Here is a 24014-nt window from a genome sequence, read left to right as displayed (position 1 = left end):
GTTTGCATAGAGCTACTATATATTGGGGGCATATCATGTAATTCAAAACACAAACTGTAAGTGAAAGCTCGCGATTAAGTTTGGCTCCATTCTACGCGGTCGATGTCAATGTACACTGACCTCCATCTGGGTCAGCGACGTCAGCTTCGGCCTGTTCAGGTACAGCTGCTCTTCCAGGGCCTCCGAGGGGAAAAACAGTCCGCCGGGCAGTGCGGCCGAGAAGCTGACGTTCAGGATGCCTCCGGGCGCCGCGTCCAGATCCGGCTGGATGTTGAAGATGAAAACATCCTCGACGGGCACCGAAAGCACTGCCGATACGCCATCCAGGAAGTTCCCCAGCAACGGGGACAGGAAGTGCTCCTGCGACATGTTCTGGAGGCGGACGGTGACGCTGCTGCCCAGCATGTCCTCTGTGATGATGAGGACTCGAAGGATGCACGTCGCTGAAATCCTGTGCTTGCCATCTGAAAAAAATAAAGAGGAAAATGAGGGGGAAAGTGAGTACGGGAGTTTTAAGAGATTCAGGAAAGAGTAGAGCAGAGTGGTCAAGGTAGAAGATGATGAACATCACACAGCGATGTTTTTTATTTGTAGGCCTAAAAAAACAATTCCACAAAAAGTCTGTGTCAGTCAGCCTAGCAGTTTTTTTTTAAGTTTCCTGACATTCATTCCAAACATCATCTGACTGATTATGTTCGATGAGCTTCTGTTGTTGAGGGTTTCTGCATGAGAGGTTCCCGTGAAGAGAACATCTCTGTTGCATGGGGAGAACAACCCCCCCAGAGGCAGATGTTTCATTCAACCACATTTAAAGCTGCTTTAGTGACCATATCTTAATCTGAGGGGTGACGTCACAAAACATGTTTGTCGACAGGACGGCTGCCCCACCACAGTAAAATGTAGCGCGGAAACATTTTGCTGCAGCATCATAAGACGTCCCTCTCTATTTCTGATTATGGGTGATGTTACATATAAAAAGTGTACATACCGTCATATTATTTTTATGGAGGTATTTTTTTTTTGTTGTAATTATTGGATCGCAGGTGAAAAAGTAAAGAAAAAAAGAGAAAAACTGAACTGCTTTCAGGGACAGCAGTGTTTCAACCTCAATAAATTCTAGTCAGGTGAATAAAAGAAACCCATAGCACTCATCGCTGGCACTTCCTCACATTCAGCCGTCGTTACGAATGCAACAAGGCTTCCCCGAAACCCATCGCTACAATTCTAGCTCGCATGAATCGCAGCGGGTCGGCGACCTCTCGCAGGCGGAGCCATATCTGATTCAACCGCAAACACAAATACATATTTTATCTGTGCTGGAAGCTCAAACACACTCGCGCCCAGCGCCGGGCTAAATTGTATATTCTCAAACAATTTAGTGAGACAAGCTGGCAAATAAGCTGCAAGGCAATGGAAAGATACGTGACCACATAAAGCGGCTGAGGGGGGAGGTTTTTGTGCACGGATGGGGCACGTGGAGGCGGCGAAGCACAATGGATGGTAAAGCAGGGGAGGGAGAGAGAGAGAGAGAGAGAGAGAGAGAGGGTAGGGAGAGTGTGAGCTTGTTCTGATGGGGAAACAGCGCTGCGTGCCGTGAAAAAAAAAAGGAGAGCTGAATCGGGAGAGGGAACAACAGATGGAGGGTGAAGGGTGAAAGAATACAGGAAAGAAGAGAGGAGCAGTGAAGGGTGAAGGAGAGCGAGGGCCTCTCTGAAACTGCAAGACGTGAGGGAGGAGGACCACGGGGACGAGGAGTGAGTGGCAGGGGGAAGGAGTGCCACGATGAATCAATACAAAATCAATGATAATTTATGTTGTAGATGAATGAATTATTAATGCTCACTTTTGGTTGCTAACGCGCTGGCTAAACGCACTCTTTTTGGGGAGATGGGGGGGGGGGTTCCTCTCTAGATCAAATTTTCTAATTTAGCGGCCCTTTGTTTCCGGATTTCCTCTCCCCATAAATGGCGTCAGAATGAAACAGCAGCCAGAGGGGAGGGGAAGGAGAGGACGGGCTGATGATTGGGTTAGGAATGACTGGTAATTAAGCAGCAGAATGACTAAAAAAAAAAAAAAAAAAAAGTGAGTAATGAGAGAGTGGTAGTGAAACCATGGAGGCTGAGGAGCAGTGAGGAGGGGAGTGAGGGGTGAAGACGGGGGAGCTTTGGATGGGTGGGGGTTGGGTCGGGTGGCAGCTGGTTTGATTACCGGATTATGAGGAGACTCGCTCCCCGCTGACCTCTAACACACATTTACGCTCACTCACATACACACTAAAAAAACCCAGAGCCTCTCGTAATAAATGAACAGCCGGGGGAAGGAGCGGAAATACGAGAGACCAGACGAGGGAAACTCCCCCGCCCCAACCAAGTGGGGTTTTAAAAAGGGCTGATACGCCGAAATGGAGACAAATGGGATACAAACATGAATGAAGGGAAACAGGCAGGAGCGAGCGGGACTGTAGTAGCGTAATGCTACTACAGCGGTAATGCGCGTGGCAACAAATGTCGTCGTCTTGTCATGCGGGGCTAAAAGCCGGCGATGTCGTCGGTTTCGGCCGGATCAGGCCGCAAAGACGGAGCGCTTAATTGACGCTGATCTGCTATTGTCATTAAAATAAGACGGATCTATGAAAAGACCGGGGATAATCTGCTGGAGGAGCTGAACTCAATCTGACACCGACTCGTTGGGGGGCAGGGGAGGTGGAGTGGGTGGTGGGGGGGGTGGGGGGGAGCGGGTGGCAGAAGCACATCATCACGTCCATCAGTCATACTTCTAGGAATACGCCCCACGCAAACATGCTAGTGAGAGCTTGAGAGCTATTCTTGGTGAGAAACTACACTGTGGCACACACAATTTCTGAACGAGAAATAGTCATTTATGTGTACATGACGCCTAACAACAATACGTACACGTTGAAGTGGTTGTTTGAAGACATGCGCGCTGCGTTTTCTTGCAAAGCAAAGTGTGCCCGTGTTGCTGCTCAGCTAAAGATAAGCTAAGCTAAGCTAAACCCCCCCCCGGGCAAGAGAAAATTGTATTGATAAAAAGCCAAAACGTGTGATGGTTCCATCATTTGCACTTTTAGCAAATCTTGATTTCCTGGCAAGTCTGGTTTGCAAGTGGGTCTTGCGCATGACCGTTGCAACAACCAATTTAATAATCACACAAAAGCGGCAGGCATGTCCAACCAGCAGAGCAGCCAAGCTCTATTGTGAACGACAGACTAAAATGTATTCCTGCTCCACCCCAAATATCACAGGCTGTTTTGTTTTTTTAGTTGTAACTGTGGATTTATCAGTCTTTCAGAGACGTTTTAGCCCCGGGCGGGCATTAAAATTTTGTCAGTAGAACTGGCGCACGGACAAAAAATGTCTTTATTGGGTCTCCCGGTGTGGCTCCGCCTCCGCTTATTTGGAACAACCTGCATGCGCGCACAAAGGTTTTCACTCATGTGAAGCCATATGGAGAGATTGAAACAGGAAGAGAAAACAATCTATTCAGGCCGAATGAGCACTCAGGGCCCTCACACCCCTTGCTCCTTGTCAGCCAAGTAAAAGTGACTGATGGTTCTCCTCCGACAAATATTACACAGGTAAATGCCTTGACATGATAATTACTCTTCTGCCATGAATGGAAGACCCTTTATTTAGCATGTGAATTCGAGTCCTTTTGCATTGTGGTATGTTTTTACGTTTTTGTCGCCTAATGCAAACATTTAAAGTGTGACCTCACAAAGGCAATATGCAGCAAAGTCGCAGTCTAAGGCACTCCGGAAATGAAACACACTCCCAAGGACAGAAGTCACCTGCTAGTCTTTGCCATTTTTATGGGACTGCAAGGTGTCAATCATGTTTGCCAGAGCACTTTATGATTTACGGTGGGTTGATGTGTCACTTTGGATTAAAAAAAATCTCCATCCCCTCGACTAAATACAGAGACATCTCATCCATCTTCGGGAGTACAGACACGCCGAGGGACTGGCTGGATCTCGGGGAGGAGCGATGGAGGGAGAGCGTGTCCATCACGTCCCTATAAGCTGCGCGGTCATGACTAATGCATCAGCGCTTCTCCTTCCAGCTCAACTTTAGCGTGCGTGGAAACAATAAAACATTAATAAGCTTCAAACTTAAAAAAAAACAAAAAACAAAACAACAACAACCCCGACACAAATGGAATGTTACTTTTGGCATTTTTAAGTGCAGCTGGAAAACAAAGCACTTTGTCAATAATAACGTGGAGAAGCACCTCTCCTGTGGGCTCCGAGCCAACATCTTCCTGTGTCCTTGGGGCCGGCACGCACAGAGCTTCTAAGAATAAACTCTCTGGTTTGGAATCGTGGTCGAGGTCCAGCGGTTGCTCGAGGCTGGCCCTCCCCACCAGGCTCAGCAGCTCTAAGATGCTTTGCTGGCTATACGCGCTCCCCGGAGTTTCAAAGGGTTGAGGGAGTTCAGTGCTATCTCTGCTTGCCAGGTAGCCTAACTAATAGCGCGCTCGTAGCGTCTTGAATGTCACAGCTTTTTCCGAGCTAGTTTCCTTGGAAAGCTCCAGACGGAAATGTTCCGCAAGGTGGGAGTGAAGCGAAAGAAGCCCCCACATCCGGCGCTGAGGAACCAGCCACCAAAGACCTGCAGCCCAGACGGAAGGGTCATCACAAAGAGCCCTTGCATTTATTTATTTATTCATTTATTTATTTATTTTTCCTTGAAGGAGAAAGTCATCGAGTCAATCAGCTGAAGGTTCGGAGAGGCTTCTGTGGTGGCTTTTGGAAATTAAATCTCTTTGAGACCAAAACTGAGCACTCGAACAAGGTAGAGGAGGTGGAGCTGAAGGTCAAAGCCTATTTATTCACTTATTCATCTCATTCAGATTCACCATGAGCCACACCCTGGGCTTGCAACAATACTTTTAAGGAAACTTTATAATATAAAAATATGTATATTTAATACCAACTCTTGCATAAATTGCATAAAAAAAACTGAGTGCATGAAGCACAAAAAGGAGATTTTTTTTTTTTCTCTGCTGGAAGCAAGGGGAAAATATTTCCTTTTCTTTTTTTCCTCTTTATTTGTAGTTGCCAACACTGCAGGGCCACTATGGGTCAAGTCCCAGCGTGGCTCACAGCCACACAAGCCAACGGCACTGCCATGTTTCAGAGTTGGACTGTGACATTTGCAACTCGGAGGGACGGAGCCTGGATTAAAAGACAGGAAGACCCCAAATGGGGGTTTGGGGGGGAGCCGTTAGTACTGGGACGCAAAAAAATAAATAAATAAAAAGTTCACAGTCAAATTGGATTTGGACTGAACAAAAAGCTGTGTGCTCACAGCTCTGAACTCTGTCACGGTGCCTTCAGCCTATTAGCTGCCGGCTCATGTAGCCACAATTGCATGGGTTTAAATCTCATTTCACACTTTGTTGTCAGATCCCCCTTTTCCTCCCCTCTCCCTTTAAAAAAAAAAAAAAAAGCCTCAGCAGGCAGTGGGCCACAACAACAACAACAAAAGTGTGAGCAGGTTTTCCGGACAAGTTGCTTGATAGCTGGTTTGTTTAATGAAGACAAACCGGCAATCAAGCAACTTGTCCGGATATAAAGTATAAAGTTGTGAAGGCAGCATGCAAAATTTTGCGATGAAAGAGACAGCAACGATGTGGGGGGGGGGGAGAAACCCCATCACATCAAGTTCAAATGAGTGAATAGATACGTGGCTGCAGAGACACAGGGCAGGCCATACGCCCGCAAAATAACGCAAGCGTTAACAATATCGCGAGTGCATTGCTACATAACCGAGCATGTGCACGTACGTACACACGCACAGCCCAGGAAACGACGGCTGATTTCTGCGCTCTGTTTGTTTTTTAAAGCCGCCCTGCCCCCGAGGCCCGAGCGCTTGTCATACTCAATGCAAAATAGAGCAAAGTGGAAACAAGACGGCACACACACACACACACATGGACACTCGTGCACGCACCATCAGCAGCTCAGGCTAACATAATGGTTTAAACCACCCTTTTACAACAGAAGCACTAATCCTTTACATTAAAACCGCACACACTTAACTTGCGGCGAACACAGGCGACCCTCTCAGCTCCCATTTTAACCCACATCGCAATTCCACACACACGCACGCACACGCACCTCCATTCCTTGTGACCTCAGCGATTGCTGTACGCTGAGCAGCTGTGGCCGCCGCCATCGTCCGTCTTTGCCTCAAGATTCTAGAGAAGCCTGAAGATTTATTTATCAATGTCTTCACTGCAGGGGGAGATTTTGTACACTAAAACATCTTTCTTTGGTGTTGCAGCCTGACAGAACTAAAAAAAAAAAAAAATAACCATGCAACACAGTCTCTGAGGTCATTTTTATGTACACTAATTATGTAAATGCTGCTTCAAAACTTGCACGCTGATGATTTATTGATGACATTATTCTAAATTTAGCCCAGAAGTTCCAGTTTTGGGGGGTTTTTTTGGTGACTTTTCCCTCATTTTCACCGTGTTGTGCCTCCCGCTGCTCCCTGGTGGCTGATTTTGGACACAAACCTGTTTTTCATTTTGCCTCCAACCAGCACAAGCAAATTATTAAAACGCTATTTGTGCGCGGATTTATTTTTCGTCGGTCATCTGCCGTTTTTGCTCTTAGTGTTCCGGGACCCCTGTGTGTCCTTAAGCTACTGCATGCAATGTGACTTGCTCTAATCACAAGACTTAAATTATTAAAATAAATACGGTTGTGGTTGTTTCTGCTGCAAATTTATTCCTCCTGATTTAATCTATCGCTAATTACATTTGCTTTTAGTAAGTTTCCTGTTGTTTCTTACATGCCGAGTCCGATCCACCGGCCACTGATGAGAATCAAAATCTAAACCGTGAAATGCGTGACAAAATGTCATTCTTTAACGATTAACGCACCAAGCAAACACTCTGAGATGCTGCAGTGGAGCAAAACAAGCACTTCCCCATATCTGTGACATTTCGTAAATTGCCACTGTTTTTTTTTTTCTCCTTGGAGCAGAAACTTTCCCTGCTTGTTTAAAAAGACACAGGCTGAGCTGAATGTGCTATGCAGGGAGAATATGACACAACACTATATTCAGTCTGCATAATAGGATGAGGTGAAATGTGCAGCTGCTTCTATACGTCCATCTTCAGCGGGGGAGCACTTGCAAGCTCCCCGGAGGAAACTGATAAGTGCAAAACTTGTTTTTGGCTTTGTTAAAAGATGCATGACTCCGTTTTGACTGTCTGTGCAAAAGAGACAGAGGCTATACCCTGCCGGCATCAGGCCAGCAGTAAATCGTACATATTAAAGGGGGTAAATCACCTTTGCTTTTGTTGCCGCAGAAATGACTTCACCAGACTAATGCTGCATCACTTTTCTGCATTGGTTTAACGCTTCGAGGAGGATACATTATACCCAGGTGCCCAAAGACAGGCTAAACCCTCGCTGAGAAGCACATTTCATTCAGCAGAGGCTCCCTGGGACCAAGTCAAATCTCTCAGCAGGGAGCGCCAATTTGTCATGCCGTCAACACTATGAAAAACTTCCGTCGGAAATGCTCACTGCCAGCAGCCCACCATGGCCAAATTTCCAAGGTGAGACGTTGCCATTTCCATAATGTCACCTTATTCATCACCTTTTCCCCTGCAGCCATCCTGTCAGTCACAGCAACTCGTTAGGTGACGCGTTCAGCCTGGACCGCGTGTGCACGCCGGGCGGTATGAGGCTGTGCACGGCTGTTTTTCTTTGTCAATCTGCAATCTTGCCGGATTTCAGTTCAGTTTCACTCGTCGTATTGCTAATCGCCAGGGGAAAGCACTTTCACTTCCTCTTATTTAGCAGCTGTTCTTCCATAACAATTCAGCATCCTGTGTCCTGACAAAACCAGAAAACTAGACGCCAAAACACCTAGGAGGGTACGATGGTGACAGTAGTGTTAGTAGCAACAGTTTTAGCGGGGTAGAATTTCATGCTTAGAAAAAGCAACAAAGCCTGAGCTGCAGCTCGGTTGCAAAACAAAAAACAAAAACAAAAAACCTGGCAATGAAAAATCCGGTTTGCTTGACTACGATTTGAAAAGCAGCTTCACCCCCCCCCCCCCCCCCATTCTTTGGACCCTAAAGTCCACAAGATTTAGGCAAAGTTCCACCTCAATAACTGAAAAGAGAAGACACTACTTTTCAGGTTTGCATTTCAATAAATTCCAGACAGGACACATGGCAGCGTCAAACCTCTAAAGCTTTTGATCCATCCAGGATGATATGACAAGTGGTTATTAACTAAATCCGCAGGGAGAGTCCTTTATTCCTTTATACACAGGCCTTAACATATCAAACACTTCACAGTGAAAAAATAAAAGTGGATTTTCATCCCATACCTGGAATCTGCCATAAACTACAGCAAAACGACACTGAGAAGGCACGGGACAACATGGATGCATGCTAACCTAACCTTTTCATTATGCAACAAATCAATGTAAATTTTAAGTCCGCGCAGCAGCATAATGGTAACAGGACTCTTAGCAGACTGTGCCATCTGTCCCTCTGCTCCACTGAGGGCCGGAAACTGTGTCAAACTTGGTCCGAAGCGTTTAGCTTGTGATGGGTAGCAGAGACACACCGGGCATCAGGCAAGGCTGAAGATGTACAGAGTGCATCTAATGGTGTCTAATAGGATGCTGAAGTTTGTTTGTTTTTTTTCCTACCGTGGTCAGCCAGTTTGTTCTGGGTGCACGCAGGTCGTGACTGCTAACTGGTGCGCGCACATGGAGAGCAGAGAGTCCATCTAGCGGACTTTTATATGCCATCGATTGAAGACCTAAGGAGTTTCTGGTGGATGTGTCACAGCAGTGCATGACTGCGGATTTTAGCACAACTTGACATTACATCTGGCTGCCGACATTTAGACCACATCCTCCTCCTCCCTGTTCTTCTCTGGTTTTCTGGTTTTGTTTTGTTTTTGAAGCAGGCAGTGGACGCATTGGATCAAACAGACCGACGACAAACACTCAAGTAACATTACCAACAAAAGAAATACGATCTTTAAGCTTTTTGCATGCAGCGTCAGCAGTCAGTGTACACTGAACAGAACGTCCTGAATTCGTGCACAAAACTTCAGTGTGCTATTTTGGCTATTATACTTTCAAAGTTCTAAATTGAAACAGTCAAACTTTTCAACTTTGTGTGCGAAATGCCCCACTGAATCAAACTGTCTTGGCCATTTGCCAGTCTGAGTTCTCGGCATTCAATCCAGTCACTGGTAAAACCTTTAATTGTATCATTTAAAGGTCGGTCAGAAGCTATGATGTCATACCAGTGAAACACTAACCCACTTAACACTCCACTCTACCCACCGTAGAGCCGCTGAGGGGCTGCAAATCACATAAATACCTCCAAACGGCTGAGTGCAAATTGCCATCCGAGTGAGGCCAATCAATAGTATAATATTAGCAATTGAACATAATTAAGTCAGAGTGTTTTGTCCTCATATTGTTCCAATACACCAGAACAGATCCAATAATCTTAAAGCTTAAAGAAGAAAATGTTATGGGGTTGTTCCTCTTGGGAGAAACCCAACATAAGCTGACAGTGTTGCAGCTAATTGGCTCAAGAGATGCGAACATTAAATAGTGCATTCTTCAGGTTATCCTGCCCTCAGCAGTCAGCTGATTAAGCTAGGTGATAATGAGCTTTTGACCAAATGGCTGAACATGAGATTGTGTTCAATCTCTTAAAGCAACTAAACAAATGTGGAGAAATGTAATTTCACAGAAGGGAAATGAATAGCTGAACCTTTTTTTTTTTGACAGCGAACAGATTTTTTATTTCTTTTTTTAGCAGTGAGAATTACACCAGACTGCAATTTATCTGTCTTCTTTAATTTCAGAGTTTGTGTTGTTCAAGCTGTTTGACTGCCCTTGAAATGGAAAAGGACGCTGAAAGTATTATTCACACGGCTGTGACAAGTCAAAAAGTCTCTTGAGTGAAGAAGCTTTGTTTCTAACCTTTCTAACCTTCATCTATCCAGGGAAAGGCCCCGCTCAACCATCCAACTTACATACACTCACACTCACACAGAGCTGGGTGAGGGCCAGTTTAACCATAGTCTGTACTGCTGGCCTCCGGAGCAATAAGGGAGGTTTGCCTTGCTGAAGGGCACCTTGAACTGGACTAAAAGATTCCCTTTCATCGTTTGGCTCCATGCAGCGACCCCCAAAAGCCCCGCTTGGCAACACGAGATCTGGCCGCAGCATTTAATCTGCGCGCACCACAAATGACTGAATCATCTTGAGGATCAACACAGTAGCAGCGGAGTCATGTGGAAGTGGAAAGACAGAGGAGCTCAAGAGAGTGAGCGAGAAAGAGAGAGAGAGGGAGGGAGAGAGGGAGGGAGAGAGTAGTGGTGGAACAAAGTGAGAGTTGCAAGAAAGCCAGACAAGCAGAAAATGGGTGTGAGTGTAGTCATGCCACTTTCTGCCACGGGTAGATATTATTCATTGGGAAGACATGAATGCAGCCTCGAGTGCAACGCCTTGGAGTCACCTGAGAGCACACACTCGTGTGTGTATGTGTGTGTGTGCGTGTGTGTGCAAAAAAAAAGACATGACAAGCATGCACAAGCACGTATGGGGAAAATGTCTCTCTCTCTCCCTCTCTCTCCCTCTCTCTCCCTCTCTCTCACAGAGCCACACAAATACACAATGCATTCAGGCTTCACCCAAGAACACAACAAGAGACATACACAAACACAAGCATGGGCGCGCGCACGCACACACACACAAACACACACACACACACACGCACTCAAGGGAGGAAATGCGGCGCAAAGAAAGCAGAGAGGAGGAAAGAGGAGCGCTGCTGAGAAGAATGGAGCGTGGAAGGAAGGCGGCCCGTGAGAGTTGTGAGAGGATTAGAGAAGAGGCAAGGCGGAGAACAGAGAAAGGACAAGGGCAGAGCGGGAAAAGTGAACAGGGTGATGGCCACAAAGATGGATGGAAGAAGGAAAGGAATGGAGAAAAGACGGATGCAAATAACGCATAAAGTGCCAGCATGCCAGTTTATGGGCATTTGAATAAAAGAGGGGAGGAGAACGTGACGGGGAGTCGGCGATAACACAACACAGCTCACAACGAAAGTGACAGCACTGCTCCGAGGCCGACTCGCGCTGACTGTTGTTTCATTATAATCTCATGACTGTCACATCCTGGAGCGATAGGGAGCGAGGGAGAGAGAGCGAATCACAGGGTTTCACAGAGAGAGAGAGAGAGAGAGAGAGAGAGAAATGGGCAAATAATTGGAAATGAATCTACATGTCGGGTTCAACACAGCCGAGTGAAGGAAACAGATGGGGATAAAAGGTTGGAAGAACGATATGTACATGGGTACTTTATGCCAAGCAGGGGGTCTCACACACACACACGCACACAGCACGACAACTAACCCAACTCTCAGGACCACAGTTCACTTACAACCTAATGCAAACAAATAACAGTTTTATAGTTTCTTAATTGTGGAAAAAAAAAACAAAAAAAACACTTTTGCCATTAGTTTCCAACAGCCATAAGTGTCTCCAGTCTGTCAGTGAAGCAACCTGGGGTGAGAAAATGTCCATCTTTTTCTTCTTTTGTTTGCTCCACCTGACAGACGCTGACATCACAAACTAGTCAGGTGATGGCTTCTAACGCCTGGGGCCACCTCGTGTGGAGTGACCAACAAAGCATCCGTTTAACCATAAGCTACACTCCACAATTGATTTAATGATCTCATGTAACTTCTGCACACTCTCAAACTTTTATTTATGACCTATGGCTAAATCTTTCTTTGGGTAACTTGCGCACCTCGAACAAGGTGAAACTTGAATGATTGCAGTAAAAACACAGATATCTAGACATATTTATGAGGCAGACAGACAAAAACCAAACAATAAAATACACAAAGCAAATCTGATGGGTATGAAGATGGAATGGAATAGAGATTTACAGTATTGGAGTGAACCATCCCTTTTCAACTTAAGGCACTCATTCACTCACTCATTCAATCACTCTGTCACATGAAAGCAGTGTATATAGGGTAGCAGGTCACACGCGCTCCCCAGCCAGCCAGCACTCCTCCATTAGAGCTCTCAGACAGAACACAAACCCGACGTTACCCTTCAAAGACACAAAGCTGCTCTCATCACCCCCCCGCCGCACTATTATTTGTATTTCTGAGGCTTTTATTTCAGACTGCAAAAAGAGACTGTTGAGCTGTCATTGTATGGTCACGCCTGGAAAATACCAGTGACTGAACCAAAATCATGCATGCAGGAATAAACTAGTCAGAAATGTATTTTATTTAAAATAAATAAATAACTAAATAAAAAAGTCCAGGTTGTCAGCTGAGGTGCAAATAAACCAGGTAAAAAAGTATGTGGTGGACATGGAGTTCCACATAGAAACTATAACTTTGTTTCTTATTTATGTTGTTTGGATATGAAGCATCACAATCTGTCCACATTTGGAACATGTAATTCCTTGTTTCCCTACTGAACTGTGAACCTCATAAAATTGCTATAGCAACTCAGCCTGGATAGCCTGTCAATCAAATAGTGTGGGTGGTACATGTGATAGCGATGGCTCTCAGAACAGGTGTCATTCCGAGCAGAAAATGTATATTCCACAGTTGTTGTTTTTTTTTTTTGTTTTTTTTTGCACCATTCTGACTATTATGTAAATATGTAGGGATGCCTTATCTTTAAATATGGAGTTGGGGTGGGTTTTTTCTCACATACATTATACTCCTGCCGTGTGAAAAACACTTTAACATCAACACCTTTTCTTATGAGCCTGTCATGCTTTTTCTCACACGCCTCTGACTTCATCCTCGTACTCGCGGAGCTGATGGACATCAAACTCTTCCTCATTGTTTGCCTGAAATACTTCTTTCGGGGTAAATCTTCCCTGAGTAACGGTTCTGTCAGCATCTATATTTCTCCACTGAACACATGCACACTCACACAGAAGATTTCTCCCAGGAGCTGTCTCCTTAAGGGACTCAGGTAAATGAAGCAGCTGTCTATGACACAGGATGCTAATCTTAATTTCCCCCACTGGGCCAGTTTGTTCCTCAGTCAGCCAAAGAAACAAGTTCAAAGAAAGATGCAAAGAAAATGAACACAAACTCAGACATGGAGGCCTTCTATCTTCACAGACATTTGTTCGTCAATAAGCTGTGTGGAAACATTCCAGACACACACACAGACATGCCATGGCATAAACACCGCCTTCCATCCACTCCCTGTCACTTATCCCTCCATGGCGTCTTACCTGTCACAGTGATCCCCATGGCAGCCACCAGAGGCCTGTTGTTATCCAGTTTTCGGCTCAGTCGGATCTCGCCGCTGGTGTGATTCAGGAGCAGCAGGTGAAGCTCGTTCCCCGTGTCAATGGTATAGTACAGTCTGTCTGACACGTCGGGATCATGGGCGGGTACACGCCCAATTACCCCATTGGGGAAGCTGTTGGAGCGGTTGGAAACAAAGTTGTTGAAGATAATCTGGAAGTCCTGCAACGTCGGCTCGTTGTCGTTCTGGTCCACTAATTTGATCCGTACAGTAGCTCGACTGACCAGCGGTGCTGAGGTGGCCTGCACAACAATGACATACTCATTGCGGGATTCATAGTCGAGATCAATAAGCGAAGTGAGCTCCCCGGAGAAGATATCCATCTGGAAGATCTCCGGGATGTTGCCCTCAACAATCTGGTACATGATCTGGGCATTTGCCCCCTCGTCTGGGTCAGTGGCCGTGATCTGGGCGACCACTGAGCCTACAGCGCTGTTTTCCTTCACAAGAACCTCAAAGTCATCCGCAGGGAAGACAGGTGCGTTGTCGTTTACATCTCGGACTGTCACCTGGATGTGGACTGGGGTCCGCTGCGGGGGCACACCACGGTCTACAGCATAGGCTGTGAGCTCATAGAAGGGGACACTTTCACGGTCCAGGCGGCGGACTGTGCGAACAATACCAGACGTTGGCTCAATGGTGAAGTCTCCATCCCCGTCTTCACCATTTTGAAAGGTGTACTGAACGCGGCCGTTGGCGTGTGCATCCCGATCGGTGGCCGAGATTTGGAGCACGCTGGTAAAGGGAGGAGCATCTTCACTCACACTTCCCTGATACCTGGGGCTGAGGAACTGAGGCGCATTGTCATTCACGTCATTCACATTGACCTCAACATATGTGGTATCAGATTTCTGCGGAATACCATTGTCTTTGGCTGTTATGGCCAAAGTGTAGGTCATCTGGTCCTCGTAGTCGAGCTCTGCTTGAAGTGTTATAGCGCCCGTACCAGAGTCAATGCGGAATTGCGGAATGTTGTCCTCAAGATAGTAAGTGATGCGAGCATTCTCGCCAACGTCGTCATCTGTGGCGCTAATCACAACCACAGTGCTCCCAGGTGGCTGGTTCTCATTCACACTTACAGAATAGTGGGCACTCTGGAATACTGGCCGATGCGTGTTTGCGTCTGTGATGTTGATGTACACCTGGCAAGTGTCGTGCAGCGTGCGATCAGAGGCGGTGACTGTCAAAACGTAACGTCGCTCCTGTTTGTAGTCCAGAGGCAGGGCTAAGGAGAGAAGCCCGCCGCCTCCCGCTGTGCTGATGGCAAAGCGGTTTCTGGTGTTCCCCCCAGTTATCTGATAGGTCACCGCACTGTTGACGTCCCGGTCCACAGCCGTGACAGTGACGACACTGGTGCCCACAGCAGCATCCTCATTCAGACGAGCGTAGTACTCTTTTTGCAGAAACTCGGGACGGTTGTCATTAACGTCCATCACTGTAATTGTGACACTCGCTGTGGCCGAAAGAGGCGGCATGCCATAATCCCTGGCCTCCACGCCGAAGAAATAGTGCTCAACAGACTCGCGGTCAAGAGCGGAGCTCACAGTGACCCAGCCAGTTGCAGAATTGATGACGAATGGCGTGTCAGAGCTAGTGCCAGTTAATCTGTACTCCAGACGGGCATTGTCAGCAGAATCTGTATCAATGGCATGAATGTGAAGAATGCTGCTGCCGACGGGGGCGCTCTCGAGCACCGTGGCCTGGAAAGGTGTGGACACAAAGATTGGTGGGTTGTCATTGACGTCCGTCACTTGCACGCTAACAATGCCGGTGTTATTGGAGAGGGGTGGGCGGCCATTGTCCTGTGCCCGAACCCTAAGTGTGTACTCCCGCTCGGTCTCAAAGTCCAGTGGTGCCACCACCTGGATCTCGCCGGTGACGCTATCGATAGAAAACTGTCCACGGCTGTTACCGCTAATTATATTGTAGTGTACGGCAGCGTTACTGTCCTTGTCCTGGTCGGTGGCACTGATTCGTAGGATCTCAGAGTGAGGCCGTACATCCTCCTTCACAGCCACCACATAGCGCTTCTCACTGAACTGGGGCACGTTGTCATTTTCATCTAGGACAGTGATAAAAACTTTGACCGTGGCAGACCTCGGCCCTGGTTCCTTCCCCTGGTCGCTGGCCTCCACCAGAAGTGTGTAGTGCTCGTTTGTTTCCCGGTCAACAACTCCACGCGTTGTGATAAGCCCAGATCGTGGGTCAATCTCAAAGGCCGCTCGAGCAATGACTACCATGTCACCAATAAATCTGTACCGTATATTGGCATTGGATGGAGAGTCCAGGTCTGTTGCTCTTAACTGTAAGATGGGATAACCCTCCTCTACGTTCTCCCTGATAGTCTCCCGGTACTCTGCCTGCTCAAATATAGGTGAGTGATCATTCCTGTCTGACACAGTAATGGTCACCATTGTGGTGCCAGACAGGCGGGAGGAGCCGTGGTCGGTCGCCGTGACCCTGAAGTAGTGCAGGTCCATGTGCTCTCTATCTAGGATCTGAGTGGTGGTGATGAGTCCCGTCTCTGGGTGAATGTGAAAGTAGTCAGACGATCGGCTGTTCATCAGCGGGGCAAAGCTGTAGATAACCCTACCCGCATCCCCCGGATCTGGGTCTGAGGCGGACATGACAATCACAGAGGTGCCAGGCGGTTGGTTTTCTGCAACCTGAACTTGATAGTTATGCTGGGAGAAGTAAGGGTGTCTGTTGGCTGCGCGTCTAGAGCGAGGCCACGGCATCAGAATCTTCCTCTCCCTTTGGCCCTGAGTGGTTTCGTCATCTACGAGCATTATCAGTCGCTCCAGACTCCTCTGTTCCCTTGAACTACGTCTCTCCACCTCCTCTTCCTGGCCATTTCTCACTACCTCCACACGGCTTTCATCCGCCCGCCTCTCTTTATTCCCCTTTTTGCTATCTGGCAGTGTGCTGCTAGTGATGCCCCTCTCCTGACCCTCCTCTCCCTTTGCCTCTCCCTCCTTTGTTATTCCCCTCTCTCCCTGCCACTCCTCCTCCTCCTGCAGCCCAGGTTCTCTCCCTCCCATCAGCCTAGCCCCTTTCCGTCCCGCCCCCACCTGTAATTTCCCTCCCCCAGCAGCAGCGGCAGCAGCGGCAGCAGCAGCGGACCCCTCAAAGCCCTCTCCCTCCCTCTCTGCATCCCTCTCTCCTCGGTCCCCCATCTGCCGCCGCCCATCCAACTGTCTGTCACCTCCGGGCTCCAATGCCACTTGCTTACCAGATTTTAATTGCATATGCGTGTGCTCCCCGAGCCCGGTGGCTGCACACTCAGCGCACCTAGTCTGATCAACATCTTGCCACGCGCTCTCCCACTCGCCCTCGTGCTCTGCCCGGTCGTGCCAAGGAGATTTTCCCTCTTCACCGCCGCGATCGTGAGCGTTTGCATCATCTGTCCCCTCCTCTGCGTTATTGTTATTATTACTATTGGTGTTGAATTGGCGCCACAGAAACGCGCGCTGGTGTCGCGGCGACGCTGAAAGCGGGCGGGCAGACTCGTCCCACCTCGCGGTCAGGTTTGTCTCATCACGCGGCACAGTGCCGGGACGTGTTGGGACTGCCGTTGCGTGACGAGACGCGGCCAGCGCGACAGCTGCAAACTTAACAGGGGCGGAAAAGCCTGAGTCACCGCGAGTCTCGGAGCAGGGAGTTGCGCTGACTTCAGCGGCGAACCGAGGCGGCGGTTGAGGTGGAGCTCCACTTTTCGCACTGTTTTCGTCTGCTCGGGTTTCAGTGCGCCTTTCAAGAGCGGCGCCGACATGTGGGATATTTCTGGACGCAATCTCGCTGATGCTGCTGAAGGTGGATTGAATGGGGGGATCCCTCTGAGTTACGCCTCCCTCCGGGACCATAAAGCCGGCTGAAAATCCATCCCCCACCCCTGCAGCGTTCAAAGCAAAGCCACCACCGGTTACCTCCCTGCCCTCTCCCCATGAGTGGCTGCTGGTTTCGGGTGCCGGCTTCCCCTGCAGGAGCTCATTATCAAGCGCACATAGAGACGTCAGAATCGGCAAAGCCAAATAATTACCGGCATAATGGGACGAATTAATGTGTTTGTTGCCTTCACACATCCCCCACCCGCTTACACCACTGCCCTCGTTTATTTCATCTCCGTCCCTCCCCTTAACGACAATTATGGCGCGGTAATGATACTTAGCGTGCGCGTCAGGAGCAGGAGGCGCGCAACAAACTAGGTGCGGCACGACGCCGGGGTTAATCCCGCATCTGCCCGCTTCCTTCTCATCCGTCTTCCTGCACTGGCTGGTCAAACAGCTATCATCACCCCCCACTCTGACTCTGCCGGGATCGATAACGTTGTGCCGGGCCAAATGAGAACAATTACAAGCCCTCCTCCTCGCGAGCAACGAGACCTCGTCACCACCCCCTGCCTCGCCGCGATGGTGACTTGTGCGTGTGGATCTGGGTGGGAAAGCGTCGCAAGTTGACAAACGGCACATGCATTCCAGGTCTGATGCATCCAAATTGTTGGTCGAGGGGGAGAGACGTGGAAAAGTGGATTTCGGAGGCTTCCGCTCAGATGTCTCAGGTGAGAAGTTAATGGCCGGGTTGAGGGCAGATTTGTCGGGGCTCCGATCAGCAGCGGGGAGCGTCCGCGCGCCGCCACTCCTCTCGCGCACCTCCTCTCCACGTCTCCCGTCTTCACTTCCGGGTGCCCCGCAAAGGCCAGAGGCGCTCACAAAGGCTCCGGCGGCGCCACGTTTAGCGAGGTGTGGCCTCGACGCCGGCCACAATTGCGCGCACGCTCTAGTCCTTTGTAGCGCCCGCTTCTTGCCGCTGTGCACCGGCAAGGAGGCGAAGGCAGGTGCAACAGTGGGGGGAACAACGCCCTTCCTCCTCAGCCTCCATCCCTCCTCTGCGCCGACGCCATCAAACCTCGACCTGCTGCTCCTAGAACCTCGATGGTGAGGAGGAGGAGGAGGAGGAGGAGGGGGAGGAAGAGGTAGAGGAGGAAGTGGTGGTGATGTGCCGGCTTCATACCTCCAAAGCGTCCCGACTCCTCTCAGCCTCACCTCCTGTGTCCCCCTCCTCGTTCCATTCCGGTAATATCCTCCCAGAGTCCCCCAGCATCCTCCAGTCTGTATCCGCTGCGCTGTCCACCTGCTCGGGCATACATTCCAGCTGCCCCTCGGCGACTCCCTTGCTTCCACGCGCCACCGCTGCTGCTGCTGCTGCTGCTGCTGCTCCGGATGCTGCTGCTGCTGCCGCCTCACTTTACCGGCGTCTCCGCTCCAGGGATGGGACGCCGCTCCTGCGCTCACCGTCCCGGGTGTGAGGGCGAACAAAGGGCCGAGGAGAAGCAGGTGGAGAGCCAGAGAGGAGAGCAGCAGCGGGGTGAAGCCCGGTGGCGGTGCAGCCATTTAGTCTCTTCCTTTCTCTTCGCCTCTCCCCTCCTTTCTCCCTCTTCTTCCACCTCTGCCTATTCTCTCTCTCCCTCCCTCTACCTCAGTCTGTCTTCTTCCTCCTTCCTCTCTCGCGCGTCTCCCCGTCCTCGTCACTTCTCTCCCTCCCTCCCTCCGCTTCCGGCTAGCTGGCCACTTCCAGGACCGCCGGCACCGCCCGACACCTTCCCCCAGGCACCCCCGTCTCTCCGTCGGCCCGGAGAGTTGGCATCTACCCGCTGCGCTCCGCGGCAGGTGCAGGTCTGGGCGTTACAGCATCTCCGCTCCGCGCTCGCTCGCATCCAACATGGCTCACGCGCTCGCACCGGCTGAGTGGCTGGCTGGCTGGCTGGCTCACACACTCTCGCTCCCTTGAGTGTGCGCGCGCGCGCGCCCTCTCTCTCTCTCTCTCACACACACACACAGTGGCGACACAGCCCGGCGGTAGGCTATCCCTCCTTCCACACACACGCACGCACGCACAGTCAGACTCTCCTCTCTCCTCCTTTACCCCTCCCCCTGCAGCTCACATCTCCAGAGTCTCTCCCCCCCCCCCCCCTCCTTCTCACTCCTCCCTCTCTCTCGCACACACACACGCTCTCTCTCTCATAATGGTTGGCTCCGGTGCGCAGGTCCGTTAGGCAGCACCCACGGCGGCAGCCATATCAACAACTGGAATAGGACGAGGTGGTGGGGGAGGTGGTGGTGTAGAGGGGCAGCCTGATTCTTACACAATCAACCCTTCATCCCCTTCTATAATCCAACAGCTGAGAGTGAGAAATGGGTCTGTGTGTCACTGTTCACCTGAGGTCAGTAAGAGATCACTCCCCCACCCTCCAAAAAAAAAAAAAAAAAATGAATAAAATCGCCTGATTCTTAAAGAAATGACAGCTATATTCTCACCAAATACACCAGAGAGTCAAAGGCGAGAGAGGGGATATAGGTACCACAAATCGGCTTGTAATTTCATTAAAAGCAACGTGTTTTAAATGCAATATAATCCAAAGATAGCACAGCATCCATCAGGCGCCAAGTTTAGTTCGTGACATCATCTTCTATCCGGTATATCACACGCCACTGATGTAAACCCTCTGGTAGAAGTGACGTCATCTCCCGTTCAGTCTATGACTAACGCGAGCACGCGCGCGCACACACAAACACACCCACACGCGCTCAATTTTTTTTTTTTTTTTTTAAACCCCATCAGCAGGAGACATATGGATAGGCAGCTATAGTCCAATTGGAGATCCATGTATTGGCACGTTCATTAATTATGGGGATTAACTGTGGTTCGTTTCAGCACGTGCGCGCAATCCAGCAACGGTCCCAATTTCACTCAATTTTGATGTGCGCATTCATTTCCCTGATACTAGTTGGTTTGGGGGGGGGGCGCCAGTAGGCAAATATGCAATTGCAATAAAATCCCGCAACTTATTCCCCCCAGTGGCTGCAGGGTGGTCTGTCTGTCTGTCTGTCTGTCTCTCTCTCTCTCTCTCTCTCTCTCTCTCTCTCTCTCTCTCTCTCTCTCTGTCTCCCTCTCTCTCTCTCTCTCTCTCTCTCTCTTTGTAATGACACGGCTGGAATTGAATGCGATATTCCTTCCTGCGGCTGATGGGAGGAGATACGCACGAGGCGTGTCAGCCGGGGACGCCGCGCATCAGCAGCCACACAGGCAGCCAAATCAGAGCCGTGCGTGACCGAGCCGCGCACGCTCTGCTCTGCTCTGCCCTCGTCTCCTGTCTTGCCTGTGCGTGTGTGTGTGTACGTGTGTGCCGCATTAAAAGAAACAAAAAAAGGAATGTGGGGAGAACTCTCACAGCTGAATATCAAACCACACTTTCTGTATCTTTAATCAGTATCTTCAGCGCTTGTATAAGCACCTGGATGCCCGTTTATTCTAACCGCCTGAAGAGTCCATATCTTGAGTCGCATTAATTCTTACCAACTGAGATTGCAGTTTATTTCGATAAATATTCTGGGTGCAGCACAGAGAGATTCGTTAACTTCTTTAGACACTCGGTACTTTATGTCGTATATTTGTGCCAAAATTACAAGGACAAGTTGTCACCATGACAATGTTATCGACGCACCGCAATGCAGGTGTGTGTGGCAAACCAGCCCTTGTGACGGTGGCCAGACTCACCGAGGATACTCCTATCAGGCACGCTGTGCGATTTCTGCTCATTAGTGTTAGCTGCAATATCCCTGTTTCTCTTGCAGCAATGGGAGCAAATGAAATTTTGCTGCGAATATCGACCAAAGTTGATTAGAAACAGAGTGAGTGAGAGTAGAGTCGTTGAAAGTTAGTTCAGAGCTGCAGCAACACAGGGTGTGAACATGTGTCGGCCTGTGAATTTGCTAGAGCGTCTGGAAGATGATGGCGGTGCAATATGTTGCTCGCTCCTTGGTTGATTTGACTGAATATTTAGTGCTGGGCTCTTCTTAAAATGGAGAACCTTGCAGGAAAGAAAAATACAACCAAGGCCCAATTTTTCAAAAGCAACGAAATTCAGCAACACAATCAACACAATGACCTGAAACACCTTCCGAAATTGCACACAAATGTGCAAAAACGTTCTTGTATTCTTTTCTGTCATATCTTTCATCCCTAACCATAAGTGCTTATCGGCAGTTGAAATGAATAAAATAAGACTGAAGTGTTGTAAAAACTGCAACACTGGGACATGCCGCAGCAATTTTTTGCCCCTAAATGTTTTCCTTTTAGCATTTAAAATGCAATATTTGTATTGATCCTTATTCTTTATTCAATTTCAGGACTTTGCAGGAAAACATAAACGAGGACCATTTTTCAACAGTCATGCAATTCAGCAACAAAATGTGAGCTTTCCCTACAAAGAATGCACACACATTTCACTCGTATCTTTGCAACATGCATGCAGTGTGCTCGTGTGCTATTTTATTTTCATCACTGGTCCTAACAGCTGGGAAATAGGCAGAATTTGCCCCTGCATATGTAAGAGAATAAGTCAGAAGGGTTGTGAATGTGAGTGTTTTCTGTCGGAGCTGCGAGAAGACGATGACACTCGCGCTACACATTTCTCACCATTTGAAAAAAAGCGCCTCACCAACTGTTAGTTAATATGCATGATATTTTTCTCATGCCTTCTTATTTTAATAATAACAGTAACAGATTAAATTGGTGGTGCATAAAAGTTTGAGATAAGTAGATTAAGGCAGCAGAGGGTGGAAACCGAATGCTATGTAGGTTAGTTTGGTGCTGTGCAGTGCATCAGCCTCGCACTGTGTGTGTGTGTGTGTGTGTGTGTGTGTGTGTGTGTGTGTGTGTGTGTGTGTGTGTGTGTGTGTGTTTCCAAATCAGTTTTCCCATGTTTTTTTTTTCTTACTCTCAGCTCTGACAGAGGCTTATAGCACAGCAATATGTTGCTCCACAATGCATTTCCCACTTTTCATTGGAGCAAGATTTGAATGCATGGCAAATTTTTCCTGCAGCTTCCACCCGGCCCGCTGCCCCAGTCCCCGGGCTTTGCTGCTGTTCGCTCGCTCTGTCCTTGCGATTATGGCAGAATGTGGGTTATTGTGGCACAGGCGGATGCGCTAATGGGATTTAACACGGGTGCTTTTTTTTTTTTTCATTTGGGAGGATGGGGTCGTCTAGACAAGTTGTGACTTGGCAGCGTGCGAAGTGGAGTGACAAGTATTACTCTGCTTACAGAGCCGACAGATGTAATCATTCCATGCCTTGCACTAGGGCACTCGGCCGCCGCCCACGACTTACATGTATCAAAATCGAATTAGAGCCGTGAGTTTCTCTCTTTCCCCCCTCTGCAAAAAATTGGTGAAACTGAAGCGCTGTATTGTTTCTCCTAATTAGGAAATTAACACTCTTGGGCAATTACTGTTTCAATTTCAGCTAACAATCAAACAATTAAATCGCGCTCGTCATCCCATGAGTGAATGTGTGAAAGTTCAGTTCTGCAGAAACAGCAGCTTTTTTAAAAAAAAAAAATGTGTGTCATAATCACAGTCACAGTGTATCAGTCTTAAATGTGCATGTAATGTACAGTTGTTTACTATCTCCATCAATGTAGCAGTGGGGGGGAAAAAAAAACCTTTTAGGCAGTGATAAAATAGAGAGTTTGTCTCATCCTATTTATTTTTTCACCCCGCTAACAAAAGCAGTTCACAGCATGCAGGAAGAATCAGCAGGCGACAGAAAGGATTACAAAAATTACACAGCATATTTTGCACGGGGAGGATTCCCAGTCCACATCACAGACTGTGAAGCCTACTTTAATCCTTGCATGCCCTTGAAAGTCTTTGCGGGTTTTAATCGAGTCGGGCCCTTCAGGGCGCGTAGAAAGGAGACAAGCAGCAAATTTGCCAGGGGAGAGTATCTGGAATGAAGTAATTTCAGTTCCTTTTCCAGGAAATTGGATGGTTAATTACGCCGAATGGGATCTCTGGTAACAGACAAATAGAATAATAAAAAAGAAAATGACCTGATGAGTATTCAAGTAAATAGATCTCGCTGCTTCTTGTTAAAAATAATAATAATAATTTAGAAACAGCTTTTTTTGTTTAATTCAGAAGCAGCTACTGTCATATTTTTAGGTAATTTGCTGTCGATTTATTTATTTTATTTGTTTACATAGTGTGCTTCATGAAACATTTTTTAAACTCAGTTTGTTTTATCACATATATGGATCTGATGTAGAACCAGTAGAAAGTGTTAGGTTGTCATTGAACAGGGTGCCAAAACTTAGATGAACCCCGACTAGATGAACCCCAATGACTATCACATTCAAGTGGTTTGTCTCTGTCTAGTTCCTGTCTAGTTTCTCCAGGCTGAAACACTTCAGTTAATGGGCTTCCCATCGATGCAAGCAGGGACATGAGCCACATGGCCTGTGGTGAGTTGTGCGGTGCGGTGAAGTTTAACGGAACTGTTGCTAAAGAAAACACCTTACCGCACTGACAATGCAGAGCAAAAAAAGCCACTATAGTATCCCAGTTTGTCAGTTTGTTTAGCAGCAGCTAGGCTCACAGTGACTCCCTTCGTTGTTGACCGAAGTCACATACTAGTTTATCGCACCAACAGAAACAAGGTGGCAGCCTGTGGAATCTGACGCTGAGTGAAAATGATTTGCAGAAAGAAGAAATCTTGGAGATCCAGTTGCTGTGCGAGGGGCAAAAATCCTCCAGGGGTTCAGTGTTCAATCTGATGTGCTTTTGGAGAGGCT

General features: G+C 48.2%; 1 protein-coding gene across 3 annotated transcripts in view; it reads right to left on the bottom strand.

Annotated features, from left to right (window-relative positions):
- Nucleotides 1-19187, bottom strand: part of celsr3 (cadherin, EGF LAG seven-pass G-type receptor 3) — a 76916-nt gene extending 57729 nt beyond the window's left edge. For 2 of the 3 annotated variants that reach the window (XM_076026150.1, XM_076026149.1), the window contains exons 1-2: nt 13305-16314; nt 121-464 (exon numbers count right to left, since the gene is read on the bottom strand). In XM_076026150.1, coding sequence (XP_075882265.1) covers nt 121-464; nt 13305-16170 — 3210 coding nt within the window. In that variant the 5' untranslated portion in view covers nt 16171-16314. Of the gene's footprint in view, nt 1-120; nt 465-13304 lie in introns of all 3 variants that reach the window. The other variant, XM_076026148.1, reaches the window with a different exon arrangement.
- Between the last annotated feature and the right edge of the window lie 4827 nt (nt 19188-24014).

Source organism: Nelusetta ayraudi, unplaced genomic scaffold (assembly GCF_046127955.1).
Source record: "Nelusetta ayraudi isolate G7.1 ecotype Tasmania unplaced genomic scaffold, CSIRO-AGI_Nayr_v1 ptg000019l, whole genome shotgun sequence".
Lineage (NCBI taxonomy): Eukaryota > Metazoa > Chordata > Actinopteri > Tetraodontiformes > Monacanthidae > Nelusetta > Nelusetta ayraudi.
The sequence above is the reverse complement of the archived record's forward strand: the minus strand, read 5'-3'. Positions and strand labels throughout refer to the sequence as shown.